This window comes from Felis catus, chromosome A2, assembly GCF_018350175.1.
Source record: "Felis catus isolate Fca126 chromosome A2, F.catus_Fca126_mat1.0, whole genome shotgun sequence".
Lineage (NCBI taxonomy): Eukaryota > Metazoa > Chordata > Mammalia > Carnivora > Felidae > Felis > Felis catus.
In genome coordinates this window covers 60798599-60812491 of record NC_058369.1, presented here as the reverse complement: position 1 = coordinate 60812491, position 13893 = coordinate 60798599, and the positions used below count along the sequence as shown (strand labels likewise).

The 13893-nt window shown below is 44.8% G+C and overlaps 1 protein-coding gene and 1 pseudogene across 13 annotated transcripts in view; one reads left to right on the top strand and one right to left on the bottom strand.

Moving 5' to 3' along the window:
- The window catches only part of LOC101081454 (solute carrier family 41 member 3), an 837990-nt gene that overhangs the window by 89160 nt on the left and 734937 nt on the right, over nucleotides 1-13893 (bottom strand). For 10 of the 13 annotated variants that reach the window (XM_045052060.1, XM_045052063.1, XM_023249803.2 and 7 more), the window contains one exon: nucleotides 9759-9866. The exons of 2 other annotated variants lie outside the window; for them this stretch is intronic. In XM_045052060.1, the coding sequence (XP_044907995.1) occupies nucleotides 9759-9866 (108 nt within the window). Of the gene's footprint in view, nucleotides 1-9758; nucleotides 9867-11325; nucleotides 11482-13893 lie in introns of those variants that run through there. One more of the 13 variants, XM_023249804.2, reaches the window with a different exon arrangement.
- LOC123383804 lies at nucleotides 4098-6259 on the top strand (annotated as a pseudogene).

Here is a 13893-nt window from a genome sequence, read left to right as displayed (position 1 = left end):
GCCTGGGTGGCTCAGGTGGCTAAGCAGCCGACTTCAGCTCACATCATGATCTCATGGTTTGTGAGTTCGAGCCTCACATCGGGCTTTGTGCTGACAGCTTGGAGCCTGGAGTCTGCTTCAGATTCTGTGTCTCCCTCTCTCTCTGTTCCTCCCCTGATCTCACTCTATCTCTCTTTCAAAAATAAATAAAGATTAAAAAAATTTTTTTAATGTGAAAGAGAAGAACAAACTAACCGCAAAGCTAGTAGGAGCGAGAAAATAATAATGACTAGATCACAGACACAGAATGGAAAAACAAACGAGAAGATTAATGAAACCATGAGTTGGTTCTTTGAAAAGATCAATAAAATTCACAAAACTGTAACTGCATTGATTAGAAAAAAGAGAGGACTCAAAATCAGAAATGAAAGAGGTACATTACTACTGCTTCCATCAAAATCAAATGGTATTTTTTTAATTCCAAAACCAGAAAAACACCTCACTAAAAAGGAGAAGTATAGACCATATCCCTCATGAACATGGATGCAAAAATTCTCAACAAGATACTAGCCAACTGGGTCCAAAAATACATTAAAACAATTATTCACCACAACCAAGTGGGATTTATACCGGGGATGCAGGGCTGGTTCAATATCTGAAACTCAATCAATGTGATACATCAAATTAATAAAAGAAAGGAAAAGAACCACATGATCCTCTCGATAGATACAGAGAAAGCATTTGGCAAAATACATCATTCTTTCTTGGTGAAAACCCTCAAGAAAGAAGGGACAGAGGGATCATACCTCAAGATCATAAAAGCCATATACAAAAAAACCCACTGCTAATATCATCCTAGATGAAGAAAAACTGAGACTGTTCCCCCTAGAGTCAGGAACACCTCAGGGATGTCCACTCCTGCCACTGCTATTCAACATAGTGTTAGATGTATTAGCCTCAGCAATCAGACAACACAAAGGAATAACAGACACCAAATCAGCAAGGAGGATGCAAACTTTCAATCTTCACAGATGACATGATACTCTATATGGAAGACACAAAAGATTCCACCAAAAAACTGCTAAAACTGATCCATGAATTCAGCAAAGTTGCAGGATATAAAATCAAACCACAGAAATCAGTTGCATTCCTATATGCCAATAATGAAACAACAGAAAGAGGAATCAAGGAATTGATTCCATTTACACTTGTACCAAAAACTATAAAATACCAAAGTATAAACCTAACCAAAGAAGTGAAAAACCTATACACTGTAAACTTTAGAAAGGTTAAAAAGAAATTGAAGAAAATACAAAAAAAAAAAAAAAAAAGATTCCACGCTCATAGTTTGGAACAACAAATATTGTTAAAATGTCAATACCAGGGCACCTGGGTGGCTCAGTCGGTTGAATGTCTGACTTCAGCTCAGGTCATGATCTCACAGTCTGTGGGCTCGAGCCCCGCGTCAGGCTCTGTGCTGACAGCTCAGAGCCTGGAGCCTGCTTCTGATCCTCTGTCTCCCTCTCTCTCTGCTCCTCCCCTGCTTTCACTTTGTCTCACTCTGTCTCTCAAAAATAAATAAATGTAAAAAAAAATGTCAATACCACACAAAGCAATCTACATATTCAATCCAATGCCTATCAAAATAACACCAGCATTCTTCACAGAGCTAGAACAAAAATTCCTAAAGTTTGTATGAAGCCAGAAATGACCCCAAATAGCCAAAGCAATCTTGCAAAAGGAAACCAAAGCTGGAAGCATCAAAATCCCCGGCTTCAAGTGTATTACAAAGCTGTACTTATCAAGAAAGTATGGTACTGGCACAAGAACAGACACTCAGATCAATGGAACAGAATAGAGAACCCAGAAATGGACCCACAAACATATGGCCAACTAATCTTTGACAAAGCAGGAAAGAATATCCAATGGAATAAAGACAGTCTCTTCAGCAAGTACTGCTCAGAAAGACGGACAGCGACATGCAGAAGAATGAACCTGGACCACTTTCTTACACCGTACACAAAAATAAACTGAAAATGGATGAAAGACCTCAATGTAAGACAGGAAGCCATCAAAATCCTCGAGGAGAAAGCAGGCAAAAATCTCTTTCATCTTGCCTGCAGCAACTTCTTACTCAACATGTCTCCAGAGGCAAGGGAAATAAAAGCAAAAATGAACTACTGGGACCTCACCAAAATAAAAAGCTTCTGCACAGCGAAGGAAACAATCAGCAAAACTAAAAGGCAACCGACAGAATGGGAGATGATATTTGCAAATGACATATCAGATAAAGGGTTAGTATCCAAAATCTACAAAGAACTTATCAAACTCAACACCCAAAAAACAAATAATCCAGTGAAGAAATGGGCAAAAGACATGAATAGACACTTCTCCAAGGAAGACCTCCAGAGGGCCAACTGACACATGAAAAAATGCTCCACATCACTCATCATCAGGGAAATCCAAACCAAAACCACAATGAGATACCACCTGACACCTGTCAGAATAGCTAACATTAACAACTCAGGCAACAACAGGTGTTGGCAAGGATGCGGAGAAAGAGGATCTCTTTTGCATTGTTGGTGGCAATGCAAGCTGGTGCAGCCACTCTGGAAAATAGTATGGAGGTTCCTCAAAAAACTAAAAATAGAACTATCCTACGACCCAGCAATTGCACTACTAGGCATTTATCCAAGGGATATAGGTGTGCTGTTTCGAAGGGACACATGCACGCCCATGTTTATAGCAGCACTATTACCAAAAACTAAAGTATGGAAAGAGCCCAAAATGTCCATCGATGGATGAATGGATAAAGAAGATGTGGTATATATATATACAATGGAGTATTACTCAGAAACCAGAAAGAATGAAATCTTGTCATTTGCAACTACGTGGATGGAACTGGAAGGTATTATGCTAAGTGAAATTAGAGAAAGACAAAAATCATATGACTTCACTCATATGAGGACTTCAAGTGACAAAACAGATGAACATAAGGGAAGGGAAACAAAAATAATAAAAAACAGGGAGGGGGACAAAACAGAAGAGACTCATAAATATGGAGAACAAACTGAGGGTTGATTGAGGGGTTGTGGGAGGGGGGATGGGCTAAATGGGTAAGGGGCATTAAGGAATCTACTCCTGAAATCATTGCTTCACTATATGCTAACTAATTTGGATGTCAATTTTAAAAAAATAAAAAATAAAGTTAAAAAAATTTTACCATATATTTCCAATCAGGACCTGTTCTCAAAGAACTCTGCTCAATATTATGCCATTCTCTCTTAATTAGTATAATAGTACTCTTGATTAATGGTTGTTTAATAAACAATTTATGTTTGTCAAAGGAAATTAGATTTTTGGTTAAATAATTTATATGATTTCCTTAAAAAAAACAATGTGACTATACTTAATGTGAATATACTTAATAATATACTGAACTAGACACTCAGAAATGGTTAATTTGTAAGTCTTCTTTTATGTGCATTTATCACAATTAAAAATTATTTAAAAAGGACCATGTTGGGGCACCTGAGTGCCTCAGTCACTTAAATATTCAGCTTCAGCTCAGGTCATAATCTCACAGCTCCTGAGTTCGAGCCCCGCATGGGGCTCTGTGCTGACCTGGAGCCTGCTTTGGATTCTGTGTCTCCCTCCCTTCCTGCCCCTCCCCCACTCAGGCTCTGTCTCTCTTTCCTTCAAGAACAAATAAACATTAAAAAAATGTAAACATAGAGTTGCTGCAGCGGCCACCGCCATATTCAACAGACAGCAGTGCTGCTGTCTGGCCCCCAGCAGAGCGAGCGACCGTCAGTCTGTCTTCAGTCCACAGACCCTGTCCTGACCTGGGGACTCTGGCCTGCCGTCCAGCCTGAGCAGCGAACCTGAAAGAGCCTAGAGCTTGATGGATCCGTGAAGTCAGAAGTCAACTTTGGGGCTCGTGCTTCCACTCCGTCGCACCTTCCTCCTGTATTCGTGGGCTCAAGGCACCAATGTCGCCCCTCCAAATCTCGGACCAGCTCTTAGTGCCCCCTCCTGGTTGGCTCTCCCGCGGCTGGGGGAGGGGTGGGCTCACCATGGCTGAAGCACCCCGCCCTGGGTTCTGGAGATCCACCAGGACTAGGAGCCGGTGGCCCTGCCACGCCTGTGTACCTGGCCACCGCCTAGGCCGGCATTAGGCCAGCCCAGCTCTGCCACTCCAGCCCTGCCTGCCCTCAGCGGCTGCTGTCAACACAAGCTTCCTGAGCAACCTGAGCCTGTTGGACAAGAGCAGGAACTTCCAGCTCAGGCCTGGGTCCAGCTGGGGCCACCACCAGGGTTTGGTGCAGGGACTTGCAGGGCCCAGAGGCTGGCTGCTTGCACAAGTCCGCTGTCTTGGCACCTGCCCATGCCTCCAGCCGCCACCGGGCCCCTCACAGGGTCGCCACAAAAGAGGAGCTCATCCCTCAGGAATGCATCAGGCAACCTGTCCTATGCCCATCTCATCACCAAGTCCATCAAGAGCTCAGGGTGGAAGCAGCTCATGCTGTCGCAGATCTAAGAGGAGATGGTCAAGTATGTGCCATACTTCAAGGGTAAGAGTGACAGCAACAGCTCGGCGGGCTGGAAGAATTCAATTTGCTTTAATCTGGCCCTACACAGCAAGTCCATTCGTGGGCAGAATTAAGGAACCGGAAAAAGTTCTTGGTGGATGCTCAATCCAGAGGGAGGTAGGAGTGGAAAATCCCCCTAGAGAAGAGCTGCATCCCTGGACAACAGTAAATTTGCTAAGAGCCGGGGCTGAGCTGTTAAGAGAAAAAGTGTCTCTACAGTCTGGTCAGGAGAGTGCCTGGGACAGCCCAGGATCTCAGTTTTATAAATGGCATGTGAGCCCTGGCTCTCACAGCAGTGATGGCTTTGATAAGTGGCATGCATTTCACCCTCCAACTAGCTCAAATGCTAGTACTATTAGTGGGAGACTTTATCCCATTATGACCGAACAGAATGATCTTAGAGATGGGGATGTGCATTCTATGGTGTACCCACTATCTGCTGCAAAGATGGCTTCTGCTCCATCCAGTCTGTCTGAGATAAGTAATCCTGAAAATATGGAAAACCTTTTGGATAATCTCAACCTTGTCTCATCACCAATGCCATTAACTGTTTCAACTCAGTCTTCGCCTGGCACCAGCATGCAGCAGACACCATGCTACCCATATGTACTACCAAACACCAGTCTGAATTCACCCAGCCCCAACTCCCAAAAATATACACACGGCCAGTCCAGCAGGAGTCCTTTGCCCCACATGCCTATGTAAACACTTCAGGACAACAAATTGAGCTATGGAGGTATGATTCATTGTAACTGTGCACCGGGACTCTTGAAGGAGTTGCTTACTTACTCTCCTCCCCATCATGACATTATGACAGTAGTTGATCCTGGGATCATCCAACCCAACAGCCAGGTCCTTGGTCAGAATATGTTAATGGGCCCTAATTTGGTCATGTCAACCTATGGTAGTCAGGCATCTCATAACAAAATGATGAACCCCAGCTCCCACACCCACCCCGGACATACCCAGCCAACATCTGCAGTTAATGGGGGTGCCTTGCCCCATGTGGTCAGCACCATGCTCCACACCTCAGGAATGAACTGCCCCCAGTGAAGACAGCTTTACAAGTGTTGCTGTCGCACACCATGCAGATGAAAGCCCTGGGGGCCTACTCCTCAGTGAGCAGCTGCAATGACCATGGCAGGATGGGCCTTCTCAACCAGGGTAGGCTCCCAAGTGACTTGGATGGCATGTTGATTCACATGGAGTCCATCATTTGGAACAACCTCATGGACGGTGATATGTTAGATTTTGATGCTGACAATGTGTTGCCCAACCAAAGCTTCCCACACAGCGTTAAGACAATGACACATAGCTGGGTATCAGGCTAAGAGTGAGTTAGTGAACAGGCTACAGTTTAAAGGACTTCAGATTGTCTGACAACAGGAATGGAGAGAAGCAGTCCAAAGATGTCCTTCACCCCTCATTTTCCTTTTCTTGATTAAAAAAAAAAAGGGGAAAAAAAGCAATTTTTTTTTTCCTTTCGTCAGACTTGGCAGCAAAGACACTTTTCCTGTACAGGATGTTTGCCTGATGTTTGCAGGTTATGTGCCACTGTAGGTAAGGACTGTGTCATTGGAAATTTCATTACAATGAAGTGCCAAACTCATTACACCATATAACTGCAGAAAAGACATGCAGATACTGGTGTGCTTTCAAGTTTTCTACATAAGCAGTAGCTACAGAACTGTGTGTGTTTTGTTGTTGTTGTTGTCATTGTTGTTTTAAATATCCATTAGGTCAAAGGAAAGTTTTGTAATACTGTGATGGTCTCATGTCTTTGATAAGTTAAACTTTTGTTTGTACCACCTGTGTTCTGCTGACCAGATGAACCACAGAGAACCAAGCTCTCCATCCTGTGCCTCCATGGAACAGCTTTGGGCCTGTTCACAAGGCCACCCAATTTACATGAGAACCAATAGCCCATTATCATTCTGCTGAATTAATGAACTTGTCAAACACATTTGGGAAAAACAGATTAAAGGCCAGCCTTGTACAGGTCTTTTCTAATTTTTTGGTTTGTTATTTGCAAATTTGTACAAACATTTAAATGATTCTAATTTCCAGATAAATGACTTTTGACATCATTGGGACTTGAGATCATTTTTGAAATAGATATTGAACGGTAATGTTTTCTTAAAACTAGAGTCTACTTTGTTACACAGGCTGATTGTAAAGTTGTGGAATCCCAGATATTTGAGGCAACATCCATAATTTTCATTTTGTATTTCTAACTGGATTGGTACCAATTTTATATGTGTTTAACTGGCTTGTACACTTTGGGATGTCACCTGGTACTGTTTCTGACTAATCTTAAAATCATTGTAATTAGTACTTGCATACTCAACATTTCTGGCTCTGTTCTGGCAGGAGAGTGATGGTTAGCCATGGACATTTTGTGTTTAATCTTTAGGAGAACTTAGTAAGCTTTTATGTATGTATTTTAAAGAAATTCCATCTGCTCCTATTATCCTGTGAACTAAGTGCACCACAAAGCATTAAGTCTTCTGATAGATGCTTCTATGCTATGTTGTTTCAGTGACTCCTGAGGGGCCTCGTGATGTTTATAGATCAGAAAGGGAGACCTGAGGCTAAAACCATGCTCCTCTCTCAAACTGGGAGTTTTGAGCAACTTAACCTTTTGGAATTGAGCTTCAGGAAATGTTTTCCCTCATATTTCTGTGCTCTTATTTTGGTCTAGGTGGAGGCAGGCTTGGTAGCTCTGCCTTGCAGGATTACGTTCAGACTCACACTTCATTCCTCTCTGCCTTCTGTCCTGCAGATTACTTAGCACACTGGAAATTTAGGTGGAAGGAGGAAGATTTTAAATAGGACTTTAGTGATTTGCAGAATACTTTGTGTCCCTGAGTGCAGATGGCTACCAAAGTGATTAGAGCTTGTTTACAAACTGGGGCAATGAATTGGAAAGCCAACAAACCAGCTGTAAGTTGTATGTTTGAATTTACTGTAAATGCTCTTATTGTAAGTTAAGAAGTGGAGAATTTCCTTAGCCTTTAGCAACCTCAACTATAATTCTTCATCATTATGTTTTAATATTATGCAGTTACCTATAACTGACAGACCAGGTTAATTGGCTTTGCATCCATCACTATTTTCAACTCTTGTGGCATGCCCTAAGTCAGCACAGTAAAAGAAGCAGGTGCACAAAAATGTTCCTCTTGCCTTCTTGAGAAGGCTCTGATTCCTTTCTGTGTATTTAGCCCAGATCACACTTGCTTTGTCTTGCATGTGAATTGCAGATCTGTTGGCTTGGTCTTTCCTACATGTTTAATGAGAACACAAGGGTTCCTGAAAGATTTCCTATAGAAGGCCAGCTCTATTGTAAGCTTCCCACTGTGAATTCTGTTGTCTTCAAAATTCATTAAACAGCCACCTGTCCAACCATCTTCGCTGCTAGCCACTCCAAAATATGTCTGGTTTTGGAAACCCTAGTTTCTCTAAGCAGTGCCTTCTGCATATGTAATAGAACTTGTTGGTGCCAGAGTGCTTGGGTTCTCATCTCTGTTACTGTGTCCAGCTTCTTTCCTCCTCCTGTGCCATCACACAGTGAGCCTCAGAGCCCCTGTTTGTTCACTAAAGAGGCAACTCCAGCTGAAATCACTCTTAAAATCTTATTACAACCTAGAGTAACTTTTCAAAACATGTTTCTTCTTCCTGAGTCTGTGTAAGTATCTTTTTTTTTCCTGCAAATTCTTCTTTGTGTTGAAATTCTAACATGAATCTTGGGTATCTCTCTGGGGTACAGTGAAGTCCAGTGAAAGCCATCTTGTCTGTTTTGAAAACAAATATTATGTAACCTCTGGTAATTCTTTTTCTGTATTAATATGGACGTTCTTGAGTAAGGGTATTCATTATTGTACATGATTGCTTTGTGAAATGTGTAAATGAGATCACCTATGCAGCCTTGTTTATTTCCTCTGGTTTGTAGTGTTATTAAAAGCACATTCTATTGTAAATAAATAAATAAATAAAATTAAAAAATAAAATCAATGGTTTGAAAGATACCTCTTTTCCAACTGTATTTTGTAAATGATTATTTCTAGTGTGTACACAGAAATGCACTTCTGTACTTCCTACCTTCTGGAGGCCAGGAGTCTGAAATGCATCTTATGGGGCAAAAATCAAGGTGTCCACATGGTCTTACTCCCTCAGAAAGCTTGAGGGAGGGATCTGTTTCTTCATCTTCTCCAGCAGGTAAAGCCACATTTCCTGGCTATTCCTCCAACTTCAAACCCAGTGGCATAGCATCTTCTCTGACTTGACTTCCCTCACATGGCCTTTGCTTCTGAAACATCCCTGTCCCCCCCTTACTAGAGAGCCTTGTGATGACACTGGGCCCATGTGGATAATCCAGGATCATCTCCTGTGTCAAGGTCCTTCACTTCATCCCACCAGCAAAGACCCTGTCAACATAAGGAACTATGCACAGGTCCCACGGATTAGGATGTGGCTCTTTGGGGGCCACTGTCCGGCTAGCCACCCTTCACCCACTCTCCAGGCAGGCCCCACCTCTTTCCCTCACTATTCCAATTACATCACTCTTGTTTCAGTTTCCTGACTACAACATACCTACTCTTGCCATCAGCCTTGTTCACATCCTGAATGTGAAATGGGTTTCACAGAAGGGGAAAGAGCATTCCGCATAATAGAAGGAAAAGAACTGCAATTCCCAGGATAGCTAGGAGGGGTAGAATGAGTGACAGCCTGAGGGACAGAGTGAGTTAGGGAGTCCTGAGAAGACCCCTCTGCTGACGGGGCATTTCAGAGCCATCATAGAAAAGAAAATCCTCTAACAGATATGGATGATGTGGTGACGAAAATCCTGTTTCATCTCTAAAACCCTTCAGTAAGGCTGCATTGCTCATTACAGCTTCTGTGTGAATGTGTGGAGCCAGGCTCCGGGACACAGCAGGTTACAGGAGAAACCAAGGGCACACGGGGCTGAGCCTGGCCCTCGCCAGAAGTCCAGTTGCACTGTGGAACAACAGGATAGCAGGCTGTGAGGAGCGACCAGGTGGAGCATCATGACAGAACAAAACCTCTTAACACCTGTCTTTTCAGAGAGGCAAACCCACCTGTCTAACAAGGCTATGAGGAGAAACTGGGAGGTGCCCATGTGTCCGTCCCTGGGAGGCAGGTAGCCCAGATGCTCAAATATCTACTTACAGCAGTGGAGAGTCGTGACGCCAGCGTCATTTCCAGGTTCCCCTTCAGGCCCACCAGGGGTGGCACCAACGTCAATAGGTCTTTAACCTCCACAAACACAGGCCAATGCTGGTGGGGAAAGAGTAAGATCAATCCAAACACACATATTGGCACATCTTCGAAATTTCTTGAGAGAAGTTGTGGCAAGTTACTTTAGCAGCTAGGAAAACTGGAGGCCAGACTGTGTCCGAGCCTGACTGGCGGGGTCCAGCCTGCAAACACGACATACCCAGGGTGGCCCATGTGTCTGTAGCAACAGGAACGAGTCACCAGTTTCAAAGCTGGGAGATTTCTCATGAATGGGAGAGCTGGTGAGAACATCTGGGACAAAGGAGTGACATAGATTTCCCAGTGACCCAGAGTATCATGTGGGGACACTGGATTTGTCAAAACAGACAGAATGCAGCTCTATCCAGGTCTCTATCAAAGGTAAAAGATTAAAAAAAAGTATGAAAGGGGGGCACCTGGGTCTTTCAGTCAGTTGAGCGTCTGACTTCGACTCAGGTCATGATCTCACAGTTCATGAGTTTGAGCCCCACGTCGGGCTCTGTGCTGACAGCTCAGAGCCTGGACTGTGGGGGGCCGGGCCCCAGCGCCAGGCTGAGACCGGGTCGAGCAACGTTCCCTGTTGACTCAAGCCAACCCGGTGGTTCCCCATCCCATTCCCCCACTTTCAAGGGCATACGAAAGCCTTGTCAAGGCTGAGAAAGTTAATTCCTGAAGCCTGTGGTCTGCAGGTGTTGGCAGTAATGCTACCTCCCTTTTTCTACCCCGAGTCAGATAGAAACAAACGTGGGAATTGTGTTTTGCTAGCAATCTTATCAACAAGGTCTTGTGACCTGTCTAAAAATGCACAAGAAACACAGAACTAAATGTTTTGGTTGGCAGTGATTATGTGAAACCTGTTTATTCTTAGAATGGCCTGACCCATAAGAGTCTGGATATAAAAGATTGTGTACAGCAACAATAAAGCCGTCACTTGGGCCATCAGCCCAGGGGACCCTCCTGTTCCCAAACTTTCTCTTCTCTCTTTTTTCTTGCATTCCCCTACCCTCAGGACCCTGACCTCGGTGATTGTCACGCCGGTTGCGACACTGGACCCTGCTTTGGATTCTGTGTCTCCCTCTCTCTCTGCCCCTGCCCCACTTGTGTTCTCTCTCTCTCTCTCTCTCTCTCTCTCTTTCTCTCTCAAAAATAACTTCTTTGTGAGGTGAAAATTATTCCCACCAGTTTATATGCAATTAGATTGCTTATTCCCACCCTACCCCCATCAATTTTCAATACCTCATCCGATTCTATTGACTTAATTTACCTCTCAGTACCCTATAGATTTCTGTGATCCCTACGCTAAGAGCTCCTCCTGGTTTTAGAATTCTAGACCTAAAACAACACTCCTACTGTGTTAGCTAGGAGATAGGAGCCCTGGGGTCTGGGCCCTGTTGCCTGAGACTGAAGATATGGTGGGGGGAAGGAGAAGGGGGGTAGAGCCCAGGAGAGTCCTCTAAAGCAGCCCAACAAAACATCTTACAGGGTCTGGAGTGAAAGGGTCAGGCGTCCTTCATGTCCTCAGAGAGAGGAAGAGCACTCATGGCTGCCGGTTCCCTCTTTCTTTTTACCGCATTGGCAAAGCTGGGAAATTCAGAATCCAATCCCAGATCTGATGGAGTTATGAGTCTACCCTTCTCTGAAAGTTCAGAAGAAAACCATGTCACCAGGCAAGAAGGTGCTCCCACTGTCTGTCAGCGGCCTCCTGTGGCTCCCAGGCTTCCAGAAGCATTTGGCCCCTGTGCAGCTATCTCACCAGTGTGCCACAGCATGCATGGAGACGGAAGTCCCTAGCCCAGTTCCTGGCACAGGCACCCCTCCGTGGGCTCCAGCCTCCCTTGAGGCCGGCATCCTCTACCCCAAGCCTCCTCTGGCCCCCCACCTCGGCCTGCTCTCAAGCACCTTCATTTTTGCTGACACACAAGACCAAGTCCCCACCAACTCAAGTGTAAAAATAAATCCCCTCTCTCTGCATCCCATCACAGAAGCTTCCCCTTGTCTTCCTCAGCACCACTGAACTTAGTGAGTCTTGTTCTCACCCTCTCAGATGCTATGCTAGCTGCTGTCCCTCCCCACCCCATAACAATGCCCTTTCCTTGGGCTCTTCTAACCTCCATTCTTCACTCCTTGGCTCTCTGAGCTATGGACCTCCCCCACCCCCAGTCCCAGCTGGTGTTAAGCTCCAATTGTGTGACAGGCACTCCTCTGACTCCATGGTCACTCCTGTGAACTCACAACCACATACCCCCAGTCCGAAACTGACCTCTGCTTATTCCATGTTGACCTCCATTGAGGGCTCCTCTTCCTCCTCCTGACCTCTTTTTCTTAATATTATTTAATTTAAAGAATTTTATTTCCTTTCTCCAGATAGGCAGGCTGCAAAGCTAGAAATTTTACCAAGGTCTAACAATAATTCTTGATTCTTCCAAATGGACACAGGCTTTTCAACTCTGGACCGTCCTTGGGTTACGTAATAGCCTTATGGAACTGATGCTCAAGAAAACAGTCCATCGTTTTCAAGAGGTCTGTCCTCTAACTCCACAGTTGAGAAACTCCCTGTTACAGAACAGACAGAACCGAGCCAAGGGTAAGGTTAGGCTGGCATCAAACCACTTACTGCTCTGCGGCACTCATGGTTCCTGACCCATCCATTCCAAGTCTGCTTTCTGCCAACGGTGGCTCCCAGAGGTCAGGAGACCAAAGGCTGTAGATCTCCTAACCTATTAATCCTGAGTCCTTCATGCTTCATCTTCATTCTCCTTCCCTGCCATTTCCTCTCCCTCCCAAGGCTTGAGTCATCTTCTACTGCACACCCTACATGACCTCACCCACAGCCATCTCCATCCTCCCTACATTAACAAGCGGCCCTAAGGGGGTGAAGGGCAGGAGGAGAACCTTTGCATCAGTCATGTGGGTGTGGGCTGGGACACAATGATGGCCACAGAGACTTGAGAAGTCACATCTAGACACATCAGGCACCACATAACCACCAGGGGTCGATTATGGGACAAAGTCAACTAACAGGGAAGACTAAAGCAGAAAAGCAGTAGGACCCTGGATCCTCGCTGACACTGTTAATCCAGGGAACTAACAAGTACTAGAGCAGTCTGATCTGTAGCCTTCTTTATAGGAATCCTAAATGACTCTAGTCACTTGGAGTTAGGGTTTTCTGACGAAGATATTGTGCTCTGTGCTGGTGATGCTCGACATCTCTGGCTCAGATCTGTCTTCTGAGCACTGCACCTGCCTACCCAACTGCTGACTGAATCCTGACATCCCATGGGCCCTTCAAAATCAGGATTCCAGACTTGACCTTCCTTGCACAGACCCTTTGCCCTGCCCACTGTGGCTCCAGGCATCCTTCTTGGTCTTCCAGCAGGGACTTAAGTAACCCCCCGTGTTCCCTGACAGCCTGGCATCCAAGTCATGGTAACTGTCTTAATGTCCGCCACAACTGCCCTCTCTGGAAATGCTTCAAAGAAATCTTATGAGGGGCACTGGGGAGATCAAAATCAGTCAGAGTTAGTAATGGTTCTTGCACTCGCGGGGCTCTGAATCACAGCCACAGCTTCCCAGCTCTTCCCTGTGGCCTTCACCCTGCTGCCACAGTTCAGTTCTGTTACAGTTATGACCCTGTCACTCAGCCCCTTGACCAGTTCTGATCCTGGGCATACACCCAATAGATCTGTCCCCTCAAAACATACAAGAAATAGACAGGAATGTCTCTGGTAGTATCATGCTTCAAAAACATCCAAAACTAATGCACAGTATTAGAAGGCAGAAGACTGGTTTAGGTGGGGCAGAGGATGGAGGAGCCCGCTGGGGGCTGAAAATGCTCTTGACCTGGATGGGGATTACACAGGTGCATTTATCCTGAGATGGTCATTCAAACTCTACACATAACACGTACAATTTTCAACACATCCATGATATACTTCAATAAAATACACATTTATTTTAAAACAAATAATGAGGACAAAATTCAACAACCCCTCTGCACTCAGCATACAACTTGAGCAGAGCAGACAGCCCTTCTCACAGGCTGTCCAGC